The 13,575-nt window shown below is 34.0% G+C and overlaps 1 protein-coding gene across 1 annotated transcript in view; it reads left to right on the forward strand.

Moving 5' to 3' along the window:
- Nucleotides 1-13,575, forward strand: part of LOC126886185 (uncharacterized) — a 44,823-nt gene that overhangs the window by 10,787 nt on the left and 20,461 nt on the right. The window contains exon 2 of the mRNA XM_050653039.1: nt 3,713-3,946. Within this exon, the coding sequence (XP_050508996.1) occupies nt 3,713-3,946 (234 nt within the window). The remainder of the gene's footprint in view (nt 1-3,712; nt 3,947-13,575) is intronic.

The raw sequence follows: 13,575 nt of genomic DNA on the forward strand, positions 1-13,575 counted from the left end.
AAGCACGGCGAAATTGCTGCTATATAAGAAGCTGCCAGAAATCTTGAGAATTTCCAACACCCCCAAAAAGTTGCCTTGTTCATCGCCTACCAAGCCGCAATCCTCGCCCTGTCGACAAATCGATATACCGACTCTGCCAAAACAATATCTTGCCGCGTCCAGCTATCGAACTTGCTGGAAAAAGGGTGGCTGATTACTTTACAATGGATCCCTAGTCATGTCGGTGTAAGGGAATGAAGCGGCGGATGAACTTGCAAAAGAAGGCACTACTCTTCCACAACCCCCTAGCTTCCAATCGTACACATCAGCAAAGTCCACCATTAGAAGAGGAATCAAAGCGAAGAAAAAAGAGCAGCAAATACAAACCGGTGCTGGAAAATCTTGGGCCCACCTAATAGAGTCACCAATCCCTCGCAACTTGCCGAGACCCATTAGTGTAGCCGTGTTCAGAACAACTATGGGGCATGACAACCTGACCACCCGAGGAGGATGAAGATCGCCTAGGAGAAACGGCTCGTCTATACTGGTCAGCGCGCCACCAAATGGCTAACATGCCAAGAGTGGGCGTTGGCTAGTAAGTAAGTAATATTTTATTGATAATAATGTACCTAACCAATTTTTGTAATCAACTAATAAGAGAAATGGATTAAAAAAACTTTTCAAAAAAACACCATGTGGACATAGCGTAGTTTATCTTCGAGGTCCAGATTTATTTATTTATTTATTTAGCGTATGGCCTTCATCGCAGAATAGGTAATTGTTTAGATTTAATTGTTTATACAATGCATCACAAACAGATGTCCAATTTCTTTATATATTCGATTGTCCCTTCGGTTGCCAGTACAAAGTCTATAGGGTCGCCTGTGTATGCTCTGCGTGGGCAGTGCTGTGAGGCCTGAACTATGTGTCTGATCGTCTGTCTTGCAGCGCCGCAGTCACAAGAAGGCGAGGGAAGTTTACCCCATCTGTGGAGGGAGTCAACGCATCTTCCACAGTTTGTTCTAATTTGATTAAGGGCTGCCCAAATCTTACGGGGCCGTTCAAATTCGCCAGGTTTTTCTATGATGTCCGGTAGACTATGGTAATGCGGATCTGTCTTACTTTCTAAATCTTCTCTCCATAGGGTATTTAAGTTAGAATTGGATTGCTGCCGCGCTTGAGCAGATTTTAGAGAGGGTAACCTGGATCAGAGACGGTTTCCAAGAATATCGGGGATGTCGTTGTGGACTAGAAGCTGGTGACTGTCCACTATTTTGTTATATTCTTTAAGGTTGATTGGTGCTATATTACTAAGGGTAGTAGCCACATTGTAGGGGTAGGCTTAATTGTGCCTGTTATCATACGCATAGCACGGTCTAGTTGAGTGTCGACCAGGTGGGTATACCTGCTATTTAGCCACACTGGTGCACAGTATTCTGCCACCGGATATATCAGGCCAAGAGCAGGGGATTTTTGGGTTGATGCTGTGGACCCCCATGTAGTGCCGCAGAGTTTCTGTATTATATTGTTGCGTGTTTTCAGTTTTGCTGCTGTTTTCATCAGGTGTTCTCTAAATGTGAGCGTTCTGTCTAGAGTAACCCCAAGGTATGTCGTGTATTTATTGTGTTTCAACAGTTCGTTATTAAAATATACTCGCAATTCTCTGTTTGCCAGCCTGTTGTTGAGATCAAAAGCTGATACTTCTGTTTTTTTAGTACTTGGTTGTAGTCTCCATTTCTTAAGGTATTCGCTGAGGATGCATAGGTCATTCTAGAGATTGGTGGCTTGTTGCAAGGGTCCAGTCGTCAGCATATCCAAACTTCCGAGATTTGGTTTCAGACATGTCAGTAATATAGAGGCTGAAAAGTAAAGGGACAAGGATCGAACCCTGTTGAAGTTATGTTGTGGAAGAATTGCTAAGTTTCATCTGTCTACTCATCTCCTTTCCCTTATTACCTGGAAGGTTCTGTTTGTCAGCATGTTGTCAATGAGGTTAAATATCTTTCTGCAGGGGATAATACGGGCCAGTTTATTGGAGCCGCTTGTTTATAATATACTTGAGGACTTTAGTTGCTGTACCTAGTAGAGAAATTCCACGGTAGTTTTTGCACTGGAGTTTGCCTCCTTTTTTATAGATCGGGCATACTATACTTTTCTTCCAGTAATCTAGTAGCTTTTTTCTTGTCAATATGTATAGGCCTGGATCCCGCGTGCCAATAAAAAGTTTATTAATAGCAAGCTCAACATTTGTTAATAGTTGGTGTCTAGTCCGACAAACTTTGATGGATGGGAACACTGCAACAGGGGAAGTTTTAATTGTGGAACATGATTTTAATTGTGTCATAATTGTGTTCAGCAAGCTAAAATATTTGTTAATAGTTGGTGTCTAGCCGGACAAACTTTGATGTATGGGAACACTGGAGCAGGGGAGTTTTAATTGTGGAAAGTGATTTTAATTGTGTCATCCTGCCAAGTTTATGATTGTGAAAACCAGCAGGTTGTTTTTAAGTTTATTCAATAGCAAACTTTATATTATAATATATAAATGTTTGCCCGACAAATATGTTGGGCATTTAATAAGTCCGACACGTAGAACATGTCTTCTGATAGAAATTATATTGATGGTACATAGCAGTCTTATTTTCGCTTGAGATTTTAATGAGAGGGTAACAAATCAATTGGAAGTTCTGTCTGACAAAATACATGGGACGTTTTCGTAGTCTTGACGTTCGAAACCTGTAACCTGTTCCACAATTAAAACTTCCCTGTTCCAGTGTTCCCGTACATCAAAGTTTGTCCGACTAGACACCGTTCAGCTATTAACAAATTTTCAGCTTGCTATTAATAAACTTTTGTTTGGTACGCGAGATCCGAGGTCTAATAGTTTTTAAAAGGCCAGATGGTGTTAACCGTTACAACTACTGAGTTTGACCGTTTTATGAGGTACAAAACATTTATGAGTTCTTTTGACCTGTGTAAATCATCATATGTTTATTTAAAGAATATTTTTTGTGCGAAAACGATCTAAAGCACATTTCACAACTGTAAGGTCTTTCGCCAATGTGAACTCTCATATGATGATTTAAACTACTTAGGTGACTAAACCGCTTGCTAAAAATTTCACATTCATAAGGCCTTTCTCCACTATGAACTCTCATATTGTTATTTAAAGTTGAATTTTTCAGTAAATTGCTTGTTACTAATTTCACATTGATAAAGACTTTCACCAGTGCGAATTCTTACATGATAATTTAATTTACTTTTTGTAATAAACTGCTTACTACAAATTTCACATTTATAAGGTCTTTCTCCAGTATGAACTCTCATATGAACATTTAAAGTCAGTGCCGGATTAACCAATAGGCAAAGTAGGCAGTTGCTTAGGGGCCTAGGCCCCAAGGGGGCCTCGCAGGGCCAAAAACGAAACAATAATAATTAGAATTAAATAAAAACTATAAATCATATTATGTTGAAAAATTCAAATATTGCGCAATACCATAAAAGTGATGGTGAACTTATAAAACTACATTAGAATGCATACTTTTGATCACATAGAAAGTCTATGTTGTGAGAATAAATCGCTAACGAATGCGATTTGGTAGAAGAAACAGTACTAGATGGAAATAAGAAAACATATTCGAGTGTGAAGCCGAAAACACACAAGAAAAATCAGGAGAAAGATCCTTAAACAAAATGTAAAAGAGAACCAAAACTTATTTAAACTCAGTTTCAGACTGAAATCCATAGCTAGTGAAGCTGCAACCAATGAAAATGAACGTGATGAAATAGAAATAACTGAGAGAAACATAGCGTCCGTAATTGAAGAAGATGAAAAACATGTAACGACAGCTCTATTCCAGTTCAAGAAGTTAACGAACCAGAAACCGAAACTAAGTTCGAAATTCAAGTTAAAGATAAATTTAATATATTTTTACGAATTGGATTACGAAATACAATTACTGAAGAAGTACGAAAATTTTAAATTGGGAAAGGTCTGTAGAATGTAAAAATCTTGATGGAAATTTTTCAGCATCAAAAGGAAATTTTGTAGGCATTACAAGATTTTTACACAATCTATTGTTTTTTCGTAAACATATTAGTGGAACAAAAATTAAAAGAGATTGACTAACGTATTCTCCCTCAAATGGAATATCGTATTTAGGGTTTATTTAGTCCGTGTACAACTTTTTTTCAGCCTCTACCCACCGTTGGGAAGTTATGATCAAATGCTTAAATGAAACTCGATCTCATTCACCACTATCTAGACCTTAAAAGAATAAGCAGCACAAAACAGACTGCAAGGACACATGCAACAAGACCTTTGTCTAAAGGTTACATCGTTTTCAAATCTGCTCTTCATACTCTTGCTGAAGACTCTAATCAGAAAGCTGAAAGAGTTCATGAAGATAAGTGTTTGTTGAGAGAAATGTCAAAAAAAGAAACTTTCATAATTAATGAGTTTTGGGCAACAATTTTATAACGTATCAACGCTGTCTGTAAATCATTACAGAGAGAAGATATTGAACCTAAAACTGCAGTTCAGCTTTTAAATTCACTTTTGGAGTTCTTAAAATTCCAAAGAGATCATTTTGCTTACTACGAGCAGAAGGTCTGCGATCTACAATACTCTGCCGACGAGAGCAAACAAACGCGAGCAAGAAAACTACATTTTGATGATGGTAATTCCAATGAAGTTTTTCTACAGCGTGGAGAAAAGTTGGAGGTTGAAACGGAGATTAAAAACCAAAACTGTAACCGTTCGACAGTGGCATAAAATAGACTTAACACAGGAATACCTCTCGGAGATAGAGGTTCTGGAGGGAAAAGAAAAAGTTTCTTAAGGGCCTCCTAGCTTGGGTTGCCTTGGGGCCTCAAGATTCTTAATCCGGGACTGTTTAAAGTACTTTTTAGAGTAAAGTGCTTACTACATATTTCACATTATAATAAGGTTATTCACCAGTGTGAACTCTCATATGGAGTTGATTTTTCAGTAAACTGCTTACTACAAATTTCACATTTATAAGTAGCTTCACCTGTGTGAACTCTAATATGATGATTTAAACTATTTAGTTGAGTAAACTGCTTACTACAAATTTCACATTTATAAGGTCTTTCACCAGTGTTAATTCTCATATGATTATTTTTAAACTACCTTTTATAATAAACAGCTTACTACAAATTTCACATTTATAAGGTTTTTCACCAGTGTGAACTTTCATATGATGCTTTAAACGTATTAGTTAATTAAACTGCTTATTACAAATTTCACATTCATAGGGTTTTTCTCCATTGTGAATTTAATTTTAAGTTGCTAATTAGTGGGTGGTCTTCCCGATTTTTTTTTGCAAAAACAAAAGTGACCAACTTTATTTTGAGCGTAACTTGCTTAAATTTAATGCTAGAAACTCTCTGTAAAAACAGAAATAAAGCTTTTTTTAAACACTTTAAAAAAGTTTTAATAGATTTTCCCCAAAAAGTGCTTAATTTTTTGGATATTTCACGTCGAAATATTCTATTTGAAATTTGGTGAATATGAATCTATTTTTCATTGGCTATAACTCTGGTTCTACGAGATCCAGAGACCTAATGCGTTCACCATTTTTTTTTTACTTATTGGCTGTATTTTTGCTAAGAACGTTTTTTTCGACAAAATACTTGTTGAGTTATTTGCGAAAAACCGTCTAAAAGCGTGGTTATTTTGTTGAAAAAATGAACATATTCACTGCCAAATAACTCGAAAAGTATTGACTTAGTGAAAAAACTCTATAGAACAAAAGTTACTTAAAATTAGCCAGTTTATCCATTTTCACAATATCACTTTTTTTCTTTGACTTATTAGCTACGTGTATGCCAAATTTCATGTCAATCCAAGCGATTCTTTAAATTTTAGAGGTTTTGCAATATTTTACCGTTAAAGAACGGACTACTAGTCTTCACAACCCAATAGGTACCCAAAGCGCTCGAGTGACTGCACATTTAGCATACTTTCCTCCCCTACTAGGAGAAACAGTACAACATCTTAAAAAGCTGAGAGAAGTGTTTTGTTTTTAAAGAACCGAAAGCGAAAATCAGGTGGATCTCAATAATGCTCTACTGAAATCATATTATGTTTAATGATGTTTTGGATTTGGAGGCAATTAAAATTAAAGATCTTCAAATAGATAATAATTGATGTTTTATTGTTTATATTTATAATACAAATAGCTGGAGCACCCTTATTTTCCAGATAATTACATGAATACACTTACTAATTTTTAATATAGAAAGTGTGCCTTAATACAAAAAAAAACAATACAATAGTGTACTAAAAAGATTCCACTGTTTGAGATGTTATATAATAGGAACTAACGAACTTTAATTATTTCGCCAAGATATTTGTAAAACGATATAGTCCGTACATTATAAATATCATTGCAGGTCATCCTGGTCATAAACAAGTGACATCACATGATGGTAGGTCTGTTCTTTTTTAATTTTTAGAATCGCTTAGCCGAGTAGGTACACTGAAATTACAGCCACTAGACACGGTAGACAAAGACTTTGTCTACCGTGGCCACTAGACATATTTTATCATATAGAAATAATATTGGAAGTTTTCTATTAAGTAAATTTAAAGAAACATGCCCTAACTTGTTTCATTGAATTTGTATAAGTGGAATATAAAGAGTTTCTATAAAGCACATTTGTTCGGATTACACTCTAACTGCGAACGAACAAAGGTGACATTTTGTAATAAAATTGTAACACTTAGTTGACAGTTGCGGTGTAGACACTTTAGATTTATTTATCATTAGGTGCGTTCGCGGGTACAGTTGACAAATTGTCGCCGACAATTTCTAACCTCACTTAATATAAATAATACCGTTAATAGATAAATATACAAGGTATATTTACTTTTAATTAATATTAATAACTAATTATTAAATTATACTAGGCAAATATACCTTGTATATTTATCTATTAACGATATTATTTATATCATTTTAAAGTGCGCATGCGTTTTGCTGCTAATTTGTCGCCGACAGGCTCCCACGAACGCACTTATTATTTACTGTAAGTATTCGTTTTATTAAGTGCGTTCGCGGGTGCCTGTCGGGGACTAGTCGGCGACAAATTAGCAGCAAAACGCATGCGCACTTTAAAATGATATAAATAATATCGTTAATAGATAAATATACAAGGTATGTTTAGTATAATTTAATAATTAGTTATTAATATTAATTGAAAGTAAATATACCTTGTATATTTAGCTATTAACGGTATTATTTATATTAAGTGAGGTTAGAACTTGTCGGCGACAATTTGTCCACTGTACCCGCGAACGCAACTATTATATTTAATGTTTGTATTATTTACTTTAACGTAAGATTATAACTTAATTCTTGTTTTCTATTTCTAATGTTTATTTACATTGAATATTAATTTGTTTTGTTGTATAATCCACTTCCGCAATAATTATGTGATATATTTGATTTAAAATGAATTCAGGAATTTTTTGTAATTTGGCAACAATGTCAATTTAGATCTCTAACGTAAATCATGACGTGCAACGGTATTTATAATTTACGGACCATACATGAAATAAAGGACTGGTTACATATAAAGTATAGCGGCAATAGATTAAGGGGGGGGGGTATGGTTTGAAAGCAACAAATCAAGCACATTTTTGTGAATTTTTTTCGAAGCTATGGTACAATTATTTTATTTTTAAATTAAATAAGCATATTAAGTACAATTCAAAGAATATTTAGAAAAAAATTCAATCCAAAATATTGAAAAATAAGCCATTGGTGACAAATTTTGACGGGCAGCTCACAAAAAAGTGGATTTTGCGGTGGACATCAGAACTCGACACTCGATCATACGAAACAAAAAATTCAAAAAGATTTAATTAGCTTATGAGATTCACGAGGTCACAACGTCGAGTTTTTTTATTTTTAATGATTTTTGAATTTTTGATATCACTCAGAAATAAAAAAAAATGAAATTTTTGGTAAAAATTTTGTGAAAATCAACAGATTTATTATTGTTCAACAAAAAATAAGCAAAAAAAGAAAAATATCTCGACGTTGTTACCTTATGAAATGTCTAAAGCAAATCTGTGCAAAATATCAGGTAGATCGGCCGAGTAGTTTTTCAGTTACAATGTCCACCGCATTTGAAAAAGCAGTTTTGAGAAAAATGCGTTTAAAGTTTTGACAACTGCACGGTATTATTTATATTAAGTGAGGTTAGAACTTGTCGGCGACAATTTGTCCACTGTACCCGCGAACGCAACTATTATATTTAATGTTTGTATTATTTACTTTAACGTAAGATTATAACTTAATTCTTGTTTTCTATTTCTAATGTTTATTTACATTGAATATTAATTTGTTTTGTTGTATAATCCACTTCCGCAATAATTATGTGATATATTTGATTTAAAATGAATTCAGGAATTTTTTGTAATTTGGCAACAATGTCAATTTAGATCTCTAACGTAAATCATGACGTGCAACGGTATTTATAATTTACGGACCATACATGAAATAAAGGACTGGTTACATATAAAGTATAGCGGCAATAGATTAAGGGGGGGGGGGTATGGTTTGAAAGCAACAAATCAAGCACATTTTTGTGAATTTTTTTCGAAGCTATGGTACAATTATTTTATTTTTAAATTAAATAAGCATATTAAGTACAATTCAAAGAATATTTAGAAAAAAATTCAATCCAAAATATTGAAAAATAAGCCATTGGTGACAAATTTTGACAGGCAGCTCACAAAAAAGTGGATTTTGCGGTGGACATCAGAACTCGACACTCGATCATACGAAACAAAAAATTCAAAAAGATTTAATTAGCTTATGAGATTCACGAGGTCACAACGTCGAGTTTTTTTATTTTTAATGATTTTTGAATTTTTGATATCACTCAGAAATAAAAAAAAAATGAAATTTTTGGTAAAAATTTTGTGAAAATCAACAGATTTATTATTGTTCAACAAAAAATAAGCAAAAAAAGAAAAATATCTCGACGTTGTTACCTTATGAAATGTCTAAAGCAAATCTGTGCAAAATATCAGGTAGATCGGCCGAGTAGTTTTTCAGTTACAATGTCCACCGCATTTGAAAAAGCAGTTTTGAGAAAAATGCGTTTAAAGTTTTGACAACTGCATCTTTATCTTCTTATTTGTCTGCCAAATCGTAAAGTGATGCACAATGGAATATGTTTTTTGAATCGAGGAGTAATCTACAAAAGAGAAGGCGAACAGTTGTTTAACGTTTCTCACTACGCTCAAGCGTGCTGGAGCGAAGTCGCGGCAAAGCGAGTCGAAGGTAGGGATATTCAACACCCTGTATCTCTGGTAATTTTACTCCGATTATTTTGAAATTTTCAGAGTGTATTCTTGAAAGTACGCACTTTTATTTGAAATAATAAAAAAAATTAAATATTTCAAACCATACCCTCCCCTTAAGGTAACTATGTATTCATTATAAGAGTTAAATAACAGTTGGATTTATAGTTTGACGTAGCGTAGACGTAGACGCAACGGAGACGGAAGAAACGGACTGGAGACGTAAGAAAATAATATGCCAATTTATAAATCGACGTAGCGGAATTTCTGCGGATGAGTAGAAAGAGTAAACAATGCCTTAATTCTAATTCAACAACATAGCCTATAAATTATACGAACAGTAAACAAACTTTGTGTTTATTTATTTATAATTATACTATTATTTATTATATGTAATATTTATCTGTTTTGTGTGTTACATGGATTAGGAAATAAACGAAGGTATGCTCCTTGGTGCCGCATGCTGTGGGATTTCCAACTATGTATTTTGTTTCATTTCCTGGTCTTTAAAATGTTTATTGGATTTACCTATCGTATAATATGTGTGGATAACCCCGAATTAGGCTAATAAACAACTCATATTTATCTGAAATATTAAAATGACTCTGATATATTTTTATTAAATTAATAACTTAACATCCATTGTATTAACAAATGATTAACAAAATTCGAATATGTTGATAAACAACTTCTTTACAAAATTGATGAGGGCGTGTCCACTTTGGGTGACGGAACAAAATTTTTCCTTTTGATTGGCCAGACGTAAGAAACGCACTGTAAAAGATGGAAGTTGGTGAACTCTTCCGTTCTGTTGCGTTTCTCTTACGTTCCGTCAGGCGCTTGCGATAATTTATAAACACGAGTACACAAAATTCGGTGTTGATCTTTTCCAGTGCGTCTCCGTTGCGTCTACGTCTACGCTACGTCAAACACCTCGACAGATTTGTTTAGAAGATAGGGCAGTTAATGAGGGTGTTTGGCTCCGAATTTCATTCTAGTACATCGATTTACTTAATATTTTCAAAGTAAGTAGGGAATAACTCAAGAAACAAAGTCTACCCTATACAGTGATGAGCGCGCTAATAACCGGCAAAATAACGCAAAAGATAAAAAACACATTAGGTAGTGAGATAAAATGAAATGAAACTAGTAGAGGTGGGAGATTCAGCGATAAAAACCTATAAATTTACATTCTACTTATAGGTCTGGACCCTATGGACAAAGTAAGTAGGGAATAACTCAAGAAACAAAGTCTACCCTATACAGTGATGAGCGCGCTAATAACCGGCAAAATAACGCAAAAGATGGAAAACACATTAAGTAGTGAGATAAAATGAAATGAAACTAGTAGAGGTGGGAGATTCAGCGATAAAAACCTACAAATTTACATTCTACTTATAGGTCTGGACCCCGCGCGTACCAAAAAAGTTGATTAATAGCAAGCTGAAAATTTGATAATAGCTTAACCGTGTCTACTCGGACAAACTATGATGTACGGGAACACTGGAACAGGGGAAGTTTTAATTGTGGAACATTTTAAAAATTTGGAAGGTCAGACTACGAAAACGTCCCATGTATTTTTTCGGACAGAACTTCCAATTGATTTGTTGCCCTTTTATTAAACTCTCATGCAAAAATTAGACTGCTATTTATCACCAACATAATCCCTGTCATTTAACATGTTCTACGTGTCGGACTTATCAAAATGCCCAGTTGGTGATAAATATCAGTCTGATTTTTGCATGAGAGTTTAATGAAAGGGTAAGAAATCAATTGGAAGTTCTGTCCAACAAAATACATATGTGACGTTTTCGTAGTGTGACGTTTCAAATTTTTAACCTGTTCCATCTCCTTCAAGGAGGCGGTTCCATCCCCTTTAAGGGGTGGAAAATTTCGAGATCAAAATAACCACGGAAGTGACTAGAGTACCTAATTCTAAGCAAAAACTGTTTTATAATTTTTTATTGAAAACTCAATAGGTACTTTTTGAGTTATTCGTGATTGAAAATTTCTAGTAACAACACAAAAAGAGATATGGTAGTTAAAATGAGATTGTTTTTTGGTGCACGCTCTAATCGGTGTATTCAACTTGAAATAACACAGAAAAGGCCGATTTTAGGTGTATAATGTTACCAATAACTTTTGTAGTGCTTGGAAAGAGCTTCAAAACGAGCAATATTAAATGTCGATTACATTTAAATTAAGCGATATATGCAGCAAAAAAAAAATTTATGACTAATGTATTTTAAGAAAAAATGAGAAGTATATGATAAGAGACACGAAAAAGGATACCATACAAAAAATGTAGGGTTTTTTACATAAACATTTTGTTTTTGTTTTTCATTACTGCATCTCTTATCATTTTCAAGTTACATGGAGAAAATGGAAGATTTTTAAAAAATTTAAAAATGCGCTCTATAACGACCTTATTTTTTTTCAAAAACCATTAATTTTAAACCCGTCCAACTTTTTGAACAAACAAATAAAACTATAATAAAAGGTATTGTAGAAAGAAAACGATGCATTCAAATTCTGGTGGATGGGGGTTTAAATATACTTTGTTTATCTCGCTTAGTTTGATTGTAATCGATATTTAATATTGCTTATTTTAAAGGTCTTTTTAAGCACTACAAAAGGTTTGGTAGCATTATACACCTAAAATCGACCGTTTCTCTGTTATTTCAAGTTGAATACAGCGATTTGAGCATGCACCAAAAAACAATCTCGTTTTACCTACCATATTATTTTTCTGTGTTATAACTATAAGATTTATGAAGGAATGAATATCTTTGTTCTTTTATAAGCTACAAAAATGTTTCGTACATTTTTTTAGTTAGATGCGTAATTTTTAAGGTATTCGTAAAAAACCGTCCGAAAAGGTTTTTATTTTTGAATGAAAGTGGCAAATTTTCAATCACGAATAACTCAAAAAGTATTGAGTAATCAAAAAAAAATTATATAACATATTTTGCTTAGAATTAGGTTCTCTAGCCACTTCCGTGGTTATTTTGACCAAAAAATTTTCCACCTCCTTGAAGACGTGGGAACCGCCCCTAAGATAAAAGCGCCATAGTTTATAGGGTAGACTTTGAATTAGAAGACAAGCAGAGGATATTCCCAAAATTTCATTAAAATCCATGCAGTAGAATAGAATTCGGAGGTAATAACCTGTCTCATTGACTGGCGCAAAATTTCAAAGCGACATATTTTTTCCAGATTTATATAGTTTTAATATTAATAATACAATAAAGAGTAGTAATGGATGGAGATAATCAAATTTGTTTTATTCGAACATAATCTACAATTGATTCGAACCGGTTGAACAGGCTGGCTTCTGCAAAAGATATAGTACATCAGATCGTTGATAGAGAAGACAAATGAATACCAACTACTCGTATGCCTTGCCTTCGTAGACCATGAAAAGGCATTTGATAGTATCAAGATGTGGGACATAGAACAATCTATGAATAATTGTAGAATAGACTCGAGATATAGACAACTAATACACAGTACAGTGATGAGCACGCTAATAACCGTCAAAATAACGTAAAAGCTGGAAAACGTATTAAGTTGTGAGATAAAAAGAAATGAAACTAGTGGAGGTGGGAAGTTTAGTGATAAAAGCCTATAAATTTACACTATATTTATTATTTCCCATCTTTAGACGTATCAGAGGAGTATGTCAACTAAAACTGTCACTGTCACAATGGCAGTTGCCGAACTATTCTGATACGTCTAAACGTGGGAAACAATAAACATAATATAAATTGATAGGTTTTTATCGCTAAATTTCCCACCTCCACTAGTTTCATTTCTTTTTATCTCACAACTTAATATGTTTTCCATCTTTTGTGTTATTCTGCCGGTTATTAGCGCACCCATCACTGTAGACAGGGTGTCCAGAAACTCTCCCGACAAACGAAGACCGAAGATTTTTCAGACAATTTAACCCAATTCATCTAGTCCGAAAATGATTCCTAAGGGAGTTAGTTTTTCTTAAAAATTTCCAGAACGCTTCTGTATAGAAAAACGAAAACTGGTACGCTAATTTATATTCCAGAGATAAATCGATTACATATTACGAATCTCTAGTACCAGTCATAGGCGCCCGTTTTGGGTAGGGCAACGGGTATTTTATCGCATAACATTTTGTCTTTAACTTCTAAGTATTTTTGAGACAAATTGTGAGGTATTCTACATAGTACTTAAAGGTACTATTGGTTTAAGTCGCCAGAAAACAGTTTTCTATAAAAATC

Source organism: Diabrotica virgifera, chromosome 6, assembly GCF_917563875.1.
Source record: "Diabrotica virgifera virgifera chromosome 6, PGI_DIABVI_V3a".
Classification (NCBI taxonomy): domain Eukaryota; kingdom Metazoa; phylum Arthropoda; class Insecta; order Coleoptera; family Chrysomelidae; genus Diabrotica; species Diabrotica virgifera.